The 17,337-nt window shown below is 37.2% G+C and overlaps 2 protein-coding genes across 5 annotated transcripts; one reads left to right on the top strand and one right to left on the bottom strand.

Moving 5' to 3' along the window:
- The first annotated feature begins 622 nt into the window (after window positions 1–622).
- Window positions 623–7,140, top strand: LOC109052884 (transforming acidic coiled-coil-containing protein 3-like). 4 transcript variants are annotated; one of them, XM_042769277.1, is made up of 17 exons: window positions 627–764; window positions 1,361–1,493; window positions 1,998–2,163; window positions 2,533–2,660; window positions 3,056–4,210; window positions 4,471–4,537; window positions 4,622–4,781; window positions 4,869–4,930; window positions 5,091–5,224; window positions 5,425–5,506; window positions 5,629–5,778; window positions 5,856–5,923; window positions 6,122–6,165; window positions 6,248–6,408; window positions 6,495–6,601; window positions 6,728–6,848; window positions 6,958–7,140. In XM_042769277.1, exons 3-17 carry the CDS (start codon window positions 1,999–2,001, stop codon window positions 7,027–7,029), a joined length of 2,676 nt encoding a protein of 891 aa, XP_042625211.1. In that variant the 5' UTR covers window positions 627–764; window positions 1,361–1,493; window position 1,998; the 3' UTR covers window positions 7,030–7,140. The 4 variants fall into 4 exon arrangements, with proteins under 4 accessions (XP_042625209.1, XP_042625211.1, XP_042625210.1 ...); XM_042769276.1 differs by having other exon boundaries at window positions 639–768; window positions 1,381–1,493; XM_042769278.1 differs by having other exon boundaries at window positions 658–764; window positions 1,381–1,493.
- Window positions 7,141–7,581: 441 nt separating this feature from the next.
- On the bottom strand, window positions 7,582–16,930 carry LOC109052887 (potassium channel subfamily K member 1-like). Its single transcript, XM_042769273.1, has 3 exons — window positions 16,497–16,930; window positions 12,244–12,639; window positions 7,582–9,959 (listed from the first exon to the last, which is right to left on the bottom strand). The coding sequence occupies exons 1-3, from the start codon at window positions 16,849–16,851 to the stop codon at window positions 9,697–9,699; spliced, it is 1,014 nt and encodes a 337-aa protein (XP_042625207.1). The 5' UTR covers window positions 16,852–16,930; the 3' UTR covers window positions 7,582–9,696.
- Window positions 16,931–17,337: the final 407 nt, after the last annotated feature.

Here is a 17,337-nt window from a genome sequence, read left to right as displayed (position 1 = left end):
CTTGTGGAAAAAGACGCATAAATTATTGTCTCGGTTGTAACCAGTCTATGGTTGTAACATGCAGTGTCACAGATCTCTTCATCGTTTTATTGTTTGTGCTGTTGTGAGCTGTTTTATCATTTTATTGCCTACAGATCACGTGTAATTATTTTTATTTCAATCCACAATAAGCATCTATTTTCAGCGATTTTCATTCATGGGATAGTTAATCCAAAAATGAAAATTCTGTCAGATACAATATATATAATGAAAGTAAATTGTGACATTGTAACATCTAAATAATAATAATAATAATTAATAAATAAATAAAAACTTTAACTCTACCAAATGTGTAGAGCGAAATACTCTATGACGAAAACAAAACAGACATTTATATTTAATATCGAAAATGCAAGAGCAATACTTGTTTACACGGACAAAATTATACTTATTTTACTCTACTGGTAAAAAGGTTAAACGAGGACATATTTATTTGTCTTCATATGTTGTCTGCGTCAGAGAGTTTTCTCCATTGGATGATTTCGATGTCAATCAAATGAACATCCGCTAGAACGACGCAGTTCGACGCGCATTGCTATTGGTCAATTCATATGATCGCCCCGCCTTACTTAATCTTGCGTTTAATTGGCTGAGACTGCGCCGTTTAAATTTGAACCGTTTCAAACAGGGAAAGTTATAAACGCACAGGAATCTGGCTGTGTGTCGCGCTGTCTTTTTCTGAGAAGAAAACGATTTATATGTTAGATTTGAGCAGTCTGAGTAAGGTACGTATTTCAGGAAACCGTGTACCCACTTTTAAGTGAGCAATACTGAACAGTGAAAGTAACGTTAGTTGCTATTGACTAATTTGCTAAGTTAGCTCTAGGTTACTAGGACGTTGATAACTGCGCATATGATGCTGTCATTTTTAAATAAATATAATGTATCTAACAGTTTTTTTAAATGCAGAGATGTTTGCCCTTACTGTGTTTTAAAAAGTAACTATTTAAATAATTGATTGTTTTATAAATGAATTGTTTGATAATTGTTAGAGACATTGTATTTCAAATTTCAAATTTAGTGTTTTGCCTGTCCTGAATTTTATGGTCGTTTCATGTTTTAGTTTTTAATCAGCCCTGTCATCCGTGTGGGCACATGTTAGTCTTAGGGTGACACTAGTTTGAAACTTCAAGAGAATTTAATTAGTAGAATATGAAATCGTTTCAGTTTCCCACTCAGTCCACTGGCTGTTCTTGTTTAGTTTCTTTATTTTCTTGCTTTCCTTTGCACTGGAGTGAGGGCTTTGTCTGAGATCTGACTGTGTCCAGGTTATAACTTGATCATCTCATTTATGATGGTGAGCTGTTTATCACCTGTCCAGGTAGGCTGTAGAGGAGAGAGGCTGTAGAGGAGAGAAGCTGTCAGAAGTGCCTGTCATTACAAAGCTGACAATCTTATTGACAGTCCTACATAGTTGAGCAGAATCCAGGGAAGGACAGATGAGGCCAAAATTGGTAACAATTCTTTGAAGATTTTATCAGTCTTTTCCTTGTTCCTCCTTATTCTCATTAAAAAAATGAATTAAAAAACAAAACAAAACATGCCGTCAAGGGATTGCCACAGTGTCTGGTGGACCATATGTCACCATTAGCCAAATCACAAGACCATATTGCTGCCATTAAAATGCTTAGTTATTTGTTGGTTGTCTGTTATAACCTTTGAACATCTCTCTAAGACATGATTCCTTCACAGATACAGAACCTCTTTGTTCCTTCAGCACATGGCTGAATTGCACCGGTTGATATCACGTGTTTGGGTTGTTAGTCACAGTGGGTTAGTCTGATCTCTGACTGATGCTCAAAAGAAACGCATCCGATTTGAAGGGTCTCTGGATGTTGGAAGAAGGTCGGATGCCAGCCTCCGGGTCTTATCAGTAAAACCAGCTGTGTGTGGTGCCCACTGGGCGTGGTTTTCCAAAAAACCCATGTTGTCGTATTCTATGTCTCTCTGTTTTGCAGTATGAGTTCTGAGGCACTAAAGGAGAATCAGGGAGATGTATGGATAAACAGCAGTTCTGAAGCTGCTTGTGACATTTTCACATTGGAACAGCCGACTGGCAGGCCCTCGATCTTACGGCAGTCACAGGCTGACAACATCAGCAAAGCTGTGCACAGAGGAGCAAAGGTGGGCTTTCTAGAGGTTTCCATGCAATTTTCAGTACAACTTTCAGTAGTAATAATTTATTTTCTATTTTAATAATTAAAAATGTAATTTATTCCTTTGGCAAAGATGACTTTTCAGCAGTCATTACTCATGATCCTTCAGAAATCATTGTTACATGCTGATTTGGTGCTCAAGAAATGCTTATCAATTTAAAAAACCAATGTGCTGATTAATTTGTAGAAATAGGGATATTCGAGATTCTTTGAGTTGAGTGGGGTTCAAAAAAGTAACATTTACCCTAAACTTTATGGTATAAAGCGTTTGTTTGCAGTGTTGTCAGGCTTGTCCTGGAGTTAAGATTTACATAGTTCTCTTTTTGATTTTGTATAGGTTTGTTTTCAAACTCCACGGCGAGACCCAGTCACAAAGAAGATCATGTCCCCGAGCCGCACCAGTAGGCCGTCCAGCCAGGAGGACAGTAATAAAGCACTGGAGACTCTCACGGCCTCTACTGACCAGTGAGCAAATTTCCTGAAGCTCAACTTGTTTAGGACTGTAGAAATAATATGCATACTATTTTAAGTATTTTCTTTAAATATCCTGTTTGTGCATATTCATACCCATTTTCAATAAAATGGTCATGGTTCTCATGCTGGTGCCTTTCCAATGGAACTGCTAACTTACCACATTTCCTCCCGACTTCCAGTGATATTGACATTACCTGGCCACAAACACTGTTTCTATTTATGAGCATGTTGAAATATTAATAATATATAAGTCATTTAATTAAGAATCTTTGTTCGGTCACAAGCAGTAACATTCAAAGTTTATGTATGAGTAACATTCATAGTAATCTATTTACACGAAAATGGCAAAATCCACTAACATGTAAAATTGAATTTGTGTTTTACAGGAGTTCACTGAGTAACACTTCCCCCACACTGATTGACATGCAGAGTACCAGCGTTGCCTTCCCTGATGATGATATGCCTGTTCAGAGCAGGGGTGCCTATACCCTCAATCTTGACAATCTAGATGCCATCAACCCTTTCATGGGGTCCAGTAAAATGCAGAATTCCCCTCCTAAATCTTCTGCTTTACCTGAGTCTTGGACATCGGAGCTTGTAGGGTCAGATACAACTGCAGCCCCTGTTTCTGTACCTCAAGCTGAGGTTCCAGAGGTGACCGACACTGCACTTGATGAGACTCTTCCCTTTGTTCCATCAGTGGAGAACTCCTTAGTAGATTGTTCTGCCAACTTATCTTCAGCAGAGGGAACCGTCATCATCAAGACTGACAACATTGAAAACAGTGCCACAGATGTGGAGGAGTCTGATATGACTGAACCAGCACCAGCGTCACAGCAGATTCCTGTTTTGGAAGATCAGCCTGAGGTCCAGGACTCGCCGCGACCCCCTGTGGGATCCTACAACTTGGATTTTGACAATCTCAATTTGCTCAACCCATTCCAAACTGGTGGCTCAAAGATCCCAAACTCTCCTCTGATTGGCAAGGCATCAGTAGTTTCCGATCCACCCCTGCCAAGCCAAGAAGCTAAACAGGAACCAGAACTTTCAGTCCAGACCCCAGATGTCCCAACATCTTCAGATGCCCCCATGCCACCTCAGGACAACAACACTGCCACGGAGGGCTCCTCATCTACAGTGCCCCCTAAAGAGAACCAGATGCTCCTAGAGTTTAATTTTGATGATGGCGCTGAAGTCAAGCGCAAACCTCCTCCGAAACGTCTTGGGGTCAAAAGACCTTCAGGTGCAAAACCTGTGACCAAAAAAACAGTTGCATCAGCCATGGAAAAGAAAGAACCAGAACCCAAGCAGTTGTCTCCTAAGAATCCAGAGGAGACAGAACCTGTGGATGTTCCTCCTAAAAGTTCTTACACATTTGATTTTGACAAGTTTGATGACCCAAACTTTAACCCCTTTGGCACAAAGGTTAAGATGGGTAACTCTCCACCACGTGGTGTCCAGACCAGCCCGGTTTTAATGAAAGAACCAGCTCCACTTCAGCAGCCTGAGGCTCCTGCACAGGATGACCAACCAGAGCACCGGTACAGAAACTAGAACTTGTACAGCATGCATAAACATAACGCATGTATAACACATTTTTTTTATTTGTATAGGCTAATTATGTTTTAGGTACAGGTACGCTTCTGATTCTGAAAGTTGAGGTCATGCGTTTGAATTCCAGGAAGTGGAACTAATTAAATATGTACCCTGAATGCAGTGAAGGTTTCTTTAGATAAAAGCATTTGCCAACTGCATAAATGTTAATAATCATTGAGCTCAGATTTTTATTTTTCTCTTCCAGGTCTCCCCCAGCAGTTTCTGAAACCATTGAAAATATGGCAGAAGCTGATCTTCCTGTCACTAAGCTGGTAAGAGTGTCTTAAAATGTAAAAATTCAATAGAAAATCTGTTTCCACAAATTCCGATCATGTTGACACCCGTTCTCTTACTAGCCGGCAGAAGATGCAGAGTCATTCACTGTGTCCAGCACTAACAAATCCCAGAGTCCAGAGCTCATGGCAACTCCAGAATCTAAAGTGGATCTACAGAACCAGACCTGTGATCTTGGTGTGGTGGCACCAATTGAGGATGAGTTTGTGCCGGGAGCATTGTGTGAGTAAACATCTTTGCACTTTGATCTACATCGACTCATCCGGCGCAAGCTTTTGACATTGTGTGCAATATTGTTGTTTGTCTCAGTCATGCCAGGGGGAGATTTGGATGGACAGATTGATTATCTAGAGCAGTTTGGATCAAGCACTGTGAGTTTGTTTCTGTTTATGAGCCTTTCCATAAAACCCAGGTAGTGTTTGAGTAATGCATTTTTTTTTTTTAAAGAATATTGCACAAAATATAGTAGAGTCTGTAGTTTATTAAGCAACATTTCACTTGTTCAGTGCTATATTAAAACACTTTTTATAGTTTAAGGAGTCGGCCTTGCGGAAGCAGTCACTGTATTTGAAGTTTGACCCACTCTTGAAGGAGAGTCCAAAGAAAACTGGAGTGGACAGTGGCAATTCTGGATTCAGCCTGCCACGGCCTTCTCTTGCCATCAGGTCAGTCGTCCTCACAAACATCCATATTAACAACATTTCATAATCTTCTACCATCCTTTGAAATTTTGCAGAAAGTATTACAAATAGGCTTTAAATTGAACTAAATGGCCCAATGCAATAGATCATATCTAAATTGCGAGCAAAATCCAGAGTGCACACATTACAATGATCATGCAAACGTTTTTTTGTGTGCCTGTTAGAATGATGGAGGCTGCAAAGTCTGAAGTAAAGCAGAAGTCTTACAGTGACAGTATGAAGCTGCTGGATTATCTGCCTCCACAAGTAAGATGATGACAAACTTTAATGCTTTTTGCATCTTTAATATTCTGACTATATTAGTAGGCACTAAAACATTCAGACTTCTGCACATTGGAGTCCAGTTTACAATGTCTGTTAATCTCTAGGCAGTGGAAACTGTGGCGCCAGATCCAGCTGTTCTGGACTTGCTGGTTCCCACTTTAAAACAGCCAGTGAAGACTGAGGACTCCATCATAGAGGTTCTGAAGTACAGTCAGAGAGACATGGATGCTGCATTACAGAAAGCAGAGAGACAGGTTACCTCCCATAGCCTCACGCAAGATGACTGGCACGTCTTATTGGTCTTTCTAACGTTTTAGTTTTCTTTTCTTAGGCAGAGGAACGGCAACATGAGCTTAAGACTCAGATTGAGAGGCTGGAACTGGAGAATCAGCACATGCTGTGAGTCTCTGATTAGACGAACACTTTCATATGATACCTGGAGAATGAATGAATTAGGGTTCCTAAAATTGGGTCGGTCATTGGGTTCTCTAGTGAATGATTGAAAGTTTTTTTTTCTAGTTAGTTGTGTGGGATCCCTGATGCATGACTGACATTTGAACAGCATGATGGTCTTAAACTCTTTTCATCTCTGCTCAGGTTTATAGTGTCAGAATTTGAAGCCACCATCACTCAAATCACAGGTATGACAGTTGTTTGATCAGATTCTGTACGTTATTTTGAAGGCAGTATGTCAGATATAAACACATCCCTGTGTGTTTACAGATGAGCATAAACAGAAGGAAGATTTGGCTAAAATTGAGTTGGAGCGAGTCCTTCAGGAAAAGGATCAGCTGTCCAAAGATTTGAATGAGTTGGAGGGATCCTTCTCCTCTGTTGTCAAACGCCTTGACAGATGCAAGGAAGTCATTGAGGGATTCAAAAAGGTATGCTTTGAGACTTCGGCAACAAGACCTGTAGACTTAATTTTAGTGTATATTAGTCATATTTTTTCCTCCCTTCTCTTATATAGAACGAGGAAACCCTGAAGCAGTATGCGCAGAACTGCATGGACAGACTCCAGAAAGAGGAAAAGCGTTATCAAGCTTTGAAGGCCCATGCTGAGGAGAAACTAGATCAGTATGTGCTTCTCAAACAGTCTGAAACATGTTCTCTCTTATGAATGTGATAATACAGTCTTGCATAATGAAAGATGATCAATAAATATGCCTGGAAGCATCACTAATGACACTGATGTTGTTTTAGTGCGAATAAGGCCATAGCTGAGGTTCGTACTAAACAGGGCGCAGAGGTGGCAGCACTGCAGGTCCAGCTCAAGAGAGAACAGCTGAAGGTTCAGTCCCTAGAAAAGGATCTGGAACAAAAGGTAAATGGGCACACACATGGGAAGTTACAGTGGTTTTCTTTTGAGTGTAGGTCTGAATTGCTTTTAAAATATGTAACATCTATAATGTAACTTTGTTTTCTCTTCTCAGGTTAAAGAAGTCAAAGATGTCACAGAACTGTGTGATGAGCTGCTGCTTAAAGTGCAAAAGCATGGTTTTTAGTGTATTTTGTGTTCTTTTATGTTCATTATTGGTGTTTGTTCGTTATTTGTATTTGTTCTAAGCAATTTTAATAAATAAATTAAAAAAAAAATTAAAGTATGAAAGCACAAACCTTTGTCTTGACGTAAGTTCCCATGAGGAAAGTCCTTATACTTCACTGTCTAAAATATACTACCCTATAAAATTACTACTTTTTAGTCATTTAAGTTCCTTCCAAGTTGCATTGGAAGGTTTTTTGGTGGCACAGATATTAATACTTTTATATTATTAAATGCTGCTTTTTATTTTTTACAGGATAACAGTATATATCATTACAATATAAAATCTGTCTTTTAATGTGATAAAATAATTTTTTTTTTATAAATATGTGCTAGGGAGGTTGTCAAATTTTCCTGCTTTTTTTTTTTTGTCTATATTTGATCACGAGTTGTTATTTAGAATATTTAAATGGATTAATAATAACTTTTCAACTTAAAAAAATAAATGATAAAAAATGTTTCCAAGACTATTGATCCAGTTATCTATGGAAATGACAACAACTGAAACAGATCATGACATTATGCCTTTTTACTGATAGACAAAAAAATGAAATATTCAATAACAAATGCATACATGATTCTGTGCTGCACTGATACAATGTCAAGACACAGTAGCTGATCAGAGACACATGCAGCAAAACACCAAGAGCAAATCAGCACAAAGAATCCAGCAGTGATGTCACAGAGCATTTCATTATTCACACACAAAAAAGTCACATCAGCACATTCGAATTCCCATGGCCTGAGCATATTCAGTATGTTTATTCATGTAAAAACGACACTCTGTAAATAATCTCTACAGTCAGACATAACAACTGTTAAAATGAGGCCTTAAAACATTCAGCTTTGATTCTATTTTGATAAACGTCATGACATTCTACTGCGGTGACAGTGATACAACACAATCTGCAGTAAAGTGTGATCTTCCAACAGGACCTTAAACAGTAGTCATCCGTCTGTGCCTACAACAGTCATTCTCATAAAACAAACACAAGCATTCTATTGTAAACAACACTTCAAGCATGTTTCAAAAATATAGTTTATTCTTTTATGTTTATTAAATAGCCAGAGAAATGTTCTGAATGCAAACAAGTTAAAGATCTGGTTGATCTAAGTTTTATACAGTCAATTAGTCGATAATACTGGACCTTTTTTGGTATGTAACGGCACTGCGCTGGATCTCAGTGGCTTAGAAGAAGGACACATGAAGCCAGCCATTATTCGAAATTAATTCAAAAATCCATGTAATCTGAGTTCCACCTACTCTGTCGAGCCACGCGTTTTAATATTTAGATCAAGGTAAAATATCACTTTCTAAAGTAAGAAAATGATATAGTATAACATGTTTTTCCTTTAAAACATTTAAAATATCCCTTCAGATAAATGTTAGATTATTTTAACTACAAATATCATCTAGAAGGTGTAATGACTCCCCTTCGAGCAGGCAATTTTTTTGTTTGTTTTTTTGTTTCTACACTGATTATGCTACATTATAGTCTTATTAGAGCAATACAGCTTCATGAGAGATAGTTTCTTTCACCACTAGTGGCAGATATCCGTTAAGTCTTACTCTAGTTAAGCTGTTTGTAAGCTCACAAAGTAGATCACACCAGAAATAAAACTTAACACATGATGTGCAACTACTATGTTTGATGACAGTTCTCCACTATATGTAAGTGAGCTCTCACAATGTTTATGAAGATCTGAGAATATGCTGGTCTTTATTCAAAGATTAGATCAGATCTCGTTTTTTTTATTTTTTTTTGAAAATTTGGACTATTAAAGAATATTCCATGTCCCATACCTAAAAAGTAAAGCTCAACTGGCAGCAATTGTGGCAAAAGTTTTTTAAATTAATATTTTAATATCTTTTTTATTTTAGTTTTTAATTTTATACATTTTCTAAGGATTTAAAAGTTCCACTCAAAAATGAAAAATCTGTCATCATTCATTTATTTTCTGTCACATAACAATATAGTCTCTGTTCCTATTGACTTCCATTGTATTTTTGTCCATAAAATGGAAGTCAGTGGGAACTGAAATTACCAACATTCTTCAAAATATCTTCTTTTGTGTTCCACAGATGGAATACAGATTGAGGGTGAGTAAATATATATTGTTTTCATTTAAATCATTTTAACACACACATACCATTTAGGTAATGCGTCTACCCTATTAGTACTAGTGTTTTAGAGTTGGCTGCATTCATGTCCACTGTAAGTGCCTCACTGAAACCCAGTATTTTTTTAAAGAAAGGGAGGGAGACACATTTTTGTGGTAATCAACATTATGCCACAAATGCTGTCAGCATTACTTCTACCATTTCCGCAATCTCAATTGGCAAGTACATACTAGAGTTTAGTGTAATTATGTATGCTTTTTAATGTAGTTTGCTGATTTAATGGGGCAGCCTAAGTGTGCTAATAATCATTTACAGATATTCAGCCAGTGAATGATTTTATCACGTCAAGGAACAGGAAGCCAGACTGGCACGGTTTTGTAGAGGGCTGTTAAATCTGACATATTCAAGTGATTTTTCACAACTCTGTATCCTACCAGTCACTTGCAAGACCCCTTGGCTAAAGATGTCTCCCTCGAATGAGAGTTATGTTGATGGAGGCTAAAACATCTACTTGATCATGGGGTCATCACCTCCTGGAGAGGTTAGGACAGGGAAGTCCACAAAGGGTTCGGTTTTGTCCTCTTGGGGCAAGTTGACGGTACCGTCTGGCATGGAGCTAAAGGCCAGATGGTCATGTTCCATGATGGTCAGACGGTCCTGGGGCTTCTCCTTCTTCAGATAAAACATCTTCCTCAGCTGCTTCAACTGCTGCAGCTCACAGAAGGTCTCCAACACCACCAGCATGGCAATCAGGCCAAGGAGGAGATACACTGTGGGACACGAAGGAGAGAGAGAAATGGAGAAATGAAGGAATGTAAACTTCTCACTGTGTTTATGGTAACTTTTGAGTTTAACAGTATGTTTGAGTACATTTCTCATTTTCATCCAGTTACTAATGGACACTAAAACATCTGTTAACCAATGAAATCATGCTTTGTTTTAAGGTCAACATTAATTTTGAAAAATTACATGTATATGTGACCCTGGACCACAAAACCAGTCTTAAGTTGCTGGGGTATAACTGTAACAGTCAAAAAAAAAAAAAAAAAAACATTGTATGGGTTAAATTTATTTTTTTTTAATGCCAAAAATCCTTAGGATATTAAGTAAAGATCATATTCCATGGAGATATTTTGTAAATTTCCTACTGTAAATGTATCAAAACTTAATTTTTGATTAGTAATATGCATTGCTAAAAACTTCATTTGGACAACTTTAAAAGTGATTTCCTCAGTATTTAGATTTTTTTGCACCCTCAAGATTTTCAAATAGTTGTATCTTAGCCAAATATTGTCTGACAAATTTTTTGACAAATTGACACTTAAGACTGGTTTTGTGGTCCAGGGTCACATATGTGCCTTAATAAATAGCAAAGCACATTTTCTTCAAAATCTAGTATGTCCGTTCATCTTATTGTGTACAATTCATCAGTGTATATTAGTTTTGTTGTTGTTTTTTCCACATGCCTTTGTAGTCTTTTATTAAGGCAACAAATTGCTCTGCTTCTGAAAATTGCCTTTGTTTTAATGTCAATATAAAATCTAAATAATAATTTCTTCATTTCTTGATTCATAAATCTGAATGTAATAAAAAATACATTAATGAATTAAAAAGGTCTTCATATTATTTTATCAATTGGCAATAAAATTGCTAAAATACCTTTTTATTCTTTTATTTATTTATTCCACTTCTAACCACCTGGGTCCAGTATGGCATAAGACACCCATTTTCACAATCCAATTCCTGATGGATAAAGTTACATCTAGCTCTACATTTCTTCATCAAAATACACATGATAAAATACAGCACAAAATAGGTTATGTTGCAACTGTTTTAACTTTACAGGAAATGTGTGTATATGAAAAATCACATGGTTAAACTCTCTTGGCCACCTCAAGGATCATGAATAAGATTATTTTAGCCTGCATCTTATCTTTCATCTCAGCAACATCATCATAAAATTAAGATAGAAAGAGTCTGAGCAAAAGCAATATGAGACTTCAAGATAACTCAGCATGCGTGGGCCTCACGTATACCACATCCTCCACATTTACACTGCACGTCTTTCTCACCGTCCCCCGCACACGGAACAGAAAGACGGCACCATCTGCATCACCTAAACCCACATAAGCACGAAAGCCATGTGGCATTTTCAGGCAACTTTTTGAAAATGAGAGCTGTACTGCTTCATAAGACAAACACTAGATGGAACCATAGAGCAGCAGTGAAAAAAGAACAGTTTATACCCTTGAATCACATGCACTTCCTTTTTTACCTTCAGGCCAGACTTACTGTACACATGAAGATGTTTCAATACATAACAACAAGTCACCTGAGTATTTTTAATTATATACTGGGCAGAATTTCACCTGTGAGGATAGGAAGTGAACTGACTAGGCATGCTTGCTTAATAAAATACTGAGAAATATTGGACCACAATGTTAACAACATTTTAGTAGCCAAACACTATTAAAGGTATTATCGATCCAAAAATAAAAATTCTGTCATCATTTACTCACCCTCAAGTCATTATTTCTTCTGTGAAACATGAATATTGGTAACCAACAATGCAAACTGAAACTGTTTGGTTACCAACATTCTTCAAAATATCTTATTTTATGTTCTAACAGAATTATCATTTTTGGGTGGACTATTTCTTTAAATCAGTTTACATGACAAAATATACCACAGGACATGTTTACTATTCAGCATTTCTGAGACTTTTGAGTATGTTTTTTTTAAATACACACTTGTAAATGTTCAAGGCTTTCTGTCAAGGTCAATTCTGTTTTGCATTTTGGAAAACAAAATCTACCCTTCAACTTCAAATGCCCTCTCAAGGACTATTAGGTGATACATTAAAACATACAAAATCAGATAATGTAATTTACTTAGTGCTATTCAGCTGTGCAAATCTGTGAATTTCTGTTTCTTCAAAAAATACATTAAATTTGGTAAAATCACATTCTTCCCTATAAAACTCTATATGTAAGTCCCAGCATTTTAAATAGATTCAATGCACACCAAAACAAAACATACTGAAACCACACCTACCAGTGATGCCCAGTTTGTAAAGCTCACGAAACCTCTGGTTAAAGGCCTCTCCGGGCACATAGTCACCAAGACCGATAGTGGAGAGTGAGATAAAGCAGAAGTAGAAGGACTCCAGAAAGTTCCAGTTCTTTTCTAGGGCAGAGAAGATGGCAGCAGGGATGAGGAAGAAACAGGACACAGCCACGAAGGCCAGCAGGGTTGCGTGAACGACGGCCACCAGGGGTTTAGATAGACCCCAATGTGTATGAATGTACATAATGGGCCGCCATGTGCTATAGACCATGATCCTTTGCACCACAGCCGTGAGGAATAGGAGGGTGAAGGGGATGCCAATCACAGAGTAAATGATACAGAAAGCCTTTCCACCATCAGACAGAGGGGCGGTGTGACCATATCCTGTGAATTATAAGAGTGGAAAATTACTCATTAAACACATTTACTTCATGAAAACATTCTCCTCCAGTTTTTTCATAGATGAGCACATTGAATAAGAGGTGGTGTTTCTGTATGGCAGTCATTCTGGACTCTGTAATTTCATTTCTGTTTGTGTATCCCTGATATAAACAGATTATTTTGCTCTAATTTCTGCTCTCAGCAGTGTGATGCCTCCCTAGAGCTCACATCTAATGGATGATCTCACATTATGCACATGAACAATCAGGTTTCAGTTTGCAGGGTCTCTCTGACACAATCTTGCTAGACGGATTTGCATCAAGGAGAAAAGTCTAGGACACATGTCACTTTTAACAGGAAATGGCCAAAGAAAAACTCTTTCTAGTGATAACTTTAAGCTCATGCCAAAATGCTTTGGTTTGTTTTAAAAGCTACGTTACCATTCACAAGTTTTGGGGTCAGTAAAGAAATTTACTTTTATTCAGTAAGAACACATGAAATAGAACAAAGTGACAGTATGAAGACATTTATAATGTTACAAAATATTCCTACTTCAAATAAATGCTGAACATTATATTCATCAAAGAATCCTGAAAATATATAAAGCAGTACAACTCTTTCTAATACTGATAATAATAAGCAATGTTGCTTGAGCGCCAGATCATCATATTACCTTGTGACGCTTAATACTGGAGAGTAATGCTTGCTGAAAATTCAGCTTTGTCATCACAGGAATAAATTACATTTTAAATATATCTATTAAAATAGATCTTTATTTTAAATTGTAATAATATTTCACAATATTACAGTTTATATTGTAGTTTTGATCAAATAAATGCAGCCTTGGTGAGTATAAGAGACTTCTTTCAAAGTCATTCAACAATTTACTGGCCCCAATTTAATAGTTGGATAGCCAACTTGTATCCCAGTCTGACCAGCTGAAATGTGCCACATAAGATCAGCAAAACCAGCTTTTTTCAGGAGATTCTAGAATCTAGACTCTTGTGACTTGGACTAGTAACTACCTTTATCACCCAAAACACCCTAACAACAATCCAGAACACCTTAGCAACCACTTTGTAAAGTGTTAACAACCATTCAGAACACCTTAGCATGCACAGATTGCGGTAATCAGCTTTCCAAACAATGCAGTTTTTGTAGTTTGTCCCATTTTAATAGTGCCAACAGTCTACATTGCTATAACAATCAATAAACAATCGCCAATCAAAATTCATAGCTGTAAGAGGAACCAAAAAAAAAAAAAAAAAAACCCTGCGGAATCTAATGGTTCCATTTATGTGAAACACATATTAACATTGTTATTTTCATTGTCTAAAAGTAGAGCCAAAGTAGTTCTCTATTGGTATTCCTTCACGTTCACTAAAATGAGGAACATCATGCCTGTGATGTGTAGCCAACCTGTGCTAAGGCTTAATTCCACTTTCTATCAGTCTACCTTGCCCAAAGTTCCTTTTGTAGATAAAAAAGAAGATTTGAAAATATCTTTTGCAGAACATGCATAAACGCAAAGAGGAACTAGATACGTCTGTCGTAATGATAAGACGGTTGCAAATCATTCTTCTCTGGTAAATCATGACAGCGCTTTTACTCATATAGGCTGGCTCACACTTCCTCAAAAAATGCAAACAAGCACCAAATTCCAGTGGTATCCATGTGTTAACCTGGTGGTGTTTGCTAGGGCAGTGTGAACCAATTGTAATTAATCCTAAAATGCCCTATAAATACATATTTTTCATATATACATTTCTAAGGCCTCTAAATTACCAACATGATCACAAATTTGCTAAGAAACCTGTTGTTAACAATCTGCTACATGCCTTCTGTTGTCTGACTGATAGTAACACATTAATAAATAAAAGTCATTTTTTGTATAATTGTAAAAATATCCATCTTTTAATGATTTTACATAAATTAATCTTAAGGATACTATAACTTATTGTTAAATTTCAAAATCAACTCAAAATGATTGAAGCAACTTAGGTTTACTTGATTATCCATAGATCTTTTTTTTTAAATCAGGTTAAAATATGAAGTATCAACTCTCTCAGTCATCATTAAATTGTGCTGCATTATAAGCAATCATTTTAAGATACACTGCAAGCTCAGAATTTCTTAATACTTTTTGGCCACATAAGTTAACATTACATTACATTACATATTTTCGGTCAGTTTGGGCGTCTGAATAAAATGTAGGTGTTTCTTTTCTTCTCGAGTATGAACTCCACAATCTCATTATATAACAAACATGCAAACACTAAATTATTTACTAAATTATTCCATTAACAAAACGAATTTATTACATTTAAAAAAATAGATTATTTCTTATGTCAGGCTTCACAGAGTTAAAGACGCTGGGTTGTCTTTCATTTAATACTGGTTTGGATGCAGTGGTGCATGCTAGGGCTTGTGAATGGAGAGTTTCATATTGAAAGACAAAAGCGTGGTTTCATTTGAAGTTTTCTTATGTCTGGGAAATACTGGTATACTTTAAAGGGGTCATGAACCGCTTATTTATTATTTTGTACTGTTCTCTGAAGTCCACTTATAATGTTATTAAGATTTTTACATCAAAACATAATTTAGAAGTAATAGGCTATTTTCTGTCCTGTTTTGATTGTGAAACGTCCACTGCTATGATTGGCTAACAGCTGTGTATGTTGACAGCCTACAGCCTTCACAGATGGACACTGATCTGATTTAGCATAAAAACTCATAAATACTTAGTACATATCAAACGATCTGTAATAGTGCAATAGTATAACAGATCTGCAATTGTGACCACATAATAAAAACAGTTACTCTCACTTGTATATTCACAATATATTCGGCCCAACATCATCTTTTAGTTTCAATCTTTCTGAAAATCCTGCATCGAATTGTGCCTTGTTTGTAAATGAATCCGCTGTAAAATTAAGTGAACAAAGGCCAAGTTCTTACTGATCCACTCTTTCTTAAGGTTGGGATCAGAAGGAAGGCAATGCAAAGACTGTGTTTTTCCACAGCTTGGCACTGTACAGTGTCTTGTTGTCTTCGGAGCATCTTTATCGTTTGATTTCTGCATAGAGCTGCATTTGCCTCTCATTATTTACACTTCATGCGTGAATCGGTGGGCGGGGCTAAACAGACACTGATGTAGAAGTAGGTGTTGATCTTCTTCTGCGGAGGCGGGGTTTAGTCACACTAGTATGTCATAAAGTGGCACATTCCACAACCTGTCGTTTTGGCAGATTGGCTTCAATATTACACTTTTGTTTTTATACTAACAAAAGAATTTTGAGTTTTTACAGTACAATGACCTCTTATATGTCAAAAGATCAAGGGAATTTTAATGACCATTTTAATAAAACTGAAACTGAAAGTGATATCTATGTCTGCACTTCTTCCTGTATGTGAAAATAGAGGCTTATATCTGCAAATAATTCACAGACTGAATAAAACGGACTTGTAGAGATCTTCTTTAAAGTTGTTTGTTTTATGTCTGTTTGAGAACTGGATACCTGTCTTAAGGTAACATTGCGGTGTTAAGGCAGGTGTTAAATGACTGGCAAGACAGCTTCCCAGGAACAAAGAAAACGAGAAAAACAAGAACAAAAGGAGAAGAACTTATCTATTATTAGCAGTGGTGCATTAAGCCTTTTTTAAAGGCAAATGAGATGTATGGTTTGTTGTTATTATTATTGATGCCTTACTGAAGCGTTAAAAAATATGGGTCACCGGCCGCAAATATCCAGACCCATCAAATGGTGCACTATCCACATGTCGCCACAGAGACGCCACGTTGGCCATCAAATGTCATGCGGTATAAGTTTATGACATATCCGCATTGTTCAGCGACTCACCTGTGGTTGATAAAACAGTGCTTGCAAAAAACAAAGACGAAGTGAAGTCCCAGTTCCAGCTTGCCGACGCGTTGTTGAGAATAGACACCCCATAGTTGCTGGCCTCCAGCGCTTTGGATAGAAAGCGCTCCAGCCTTTCCTCGGACAGACATTCGTGTTCCTGAAGGAACTGCCGTTTGATTCCTCTGAGCTGCTGGCGCAGGAGGTCTTCATACGGCAGCTCCACCGAAGAGAAAACCACCGCTCCGAATATGAGATACAGAATATAGCCGAGCACGAGAAACAGAAAATACCATGCCGATTTGTTGCTCTGTATCAAGCGCACGCACGAATTACCGGTGAGGGACTGAAGCATCTTCAGCTTTAATATCAGATCCGATTATGATGATGATGTGGTTTAGATGCGTTTTAATGTTCTTGCTTGTACAGGCTGCTCCGAATGCAGCGCAGAGGAGATGGAGCTCAGCTCGGGGACGTGACGTCACTGGCTCTCGCCCACCAGGTAACATCAAGAGAGGAAAGATCATCGAATGACCGTCTGTGCCGAGTTTAACATCCTCCTACTTGAATCATGATTGCAACCTCAGACAGAGGAGGGGATATAAAATGTACTTTGTAGCCTAATTGTGGTAGCGATGGGTATCGATTCTGGTTACATTTCTGTAAAATCCTTTCATTGTTTCAAGGGAGAATTATTGCTTTTAACAGTCTGTCGCCAGTGATTGAGTCATTTTATAATAAATGTAATTTTTTTGTTTGTTTTTTTTTGGTCAAATGTGTGTTTAGCACAGATTATGTTTTTTTTTTTTTTTTTTTTTTTTTTGAGGCAGCATAAATTATG

This window comes from Cyprinus carpio, chromosome A13, assembly GCF_018340385.1.
Source record: "Cyprinus carpio isolate SPL01 chromosome A13, ASM1834038v1, whole genome shotgun sequence".
In the NCBI taxonomy this organism is placed as follows: domain Eukaryota; kingdom Metazoa; phylum Chordata; class Actinopteri; order Cypriniformes; family Cyprinidae; genus Cyprinus; species Cyprinus carpio.
The sequence above is the reverse complement of the archived record's forward strand: the minus strand, read 5'-3'. Positions and strand labels throughout refer to the sequence as shown.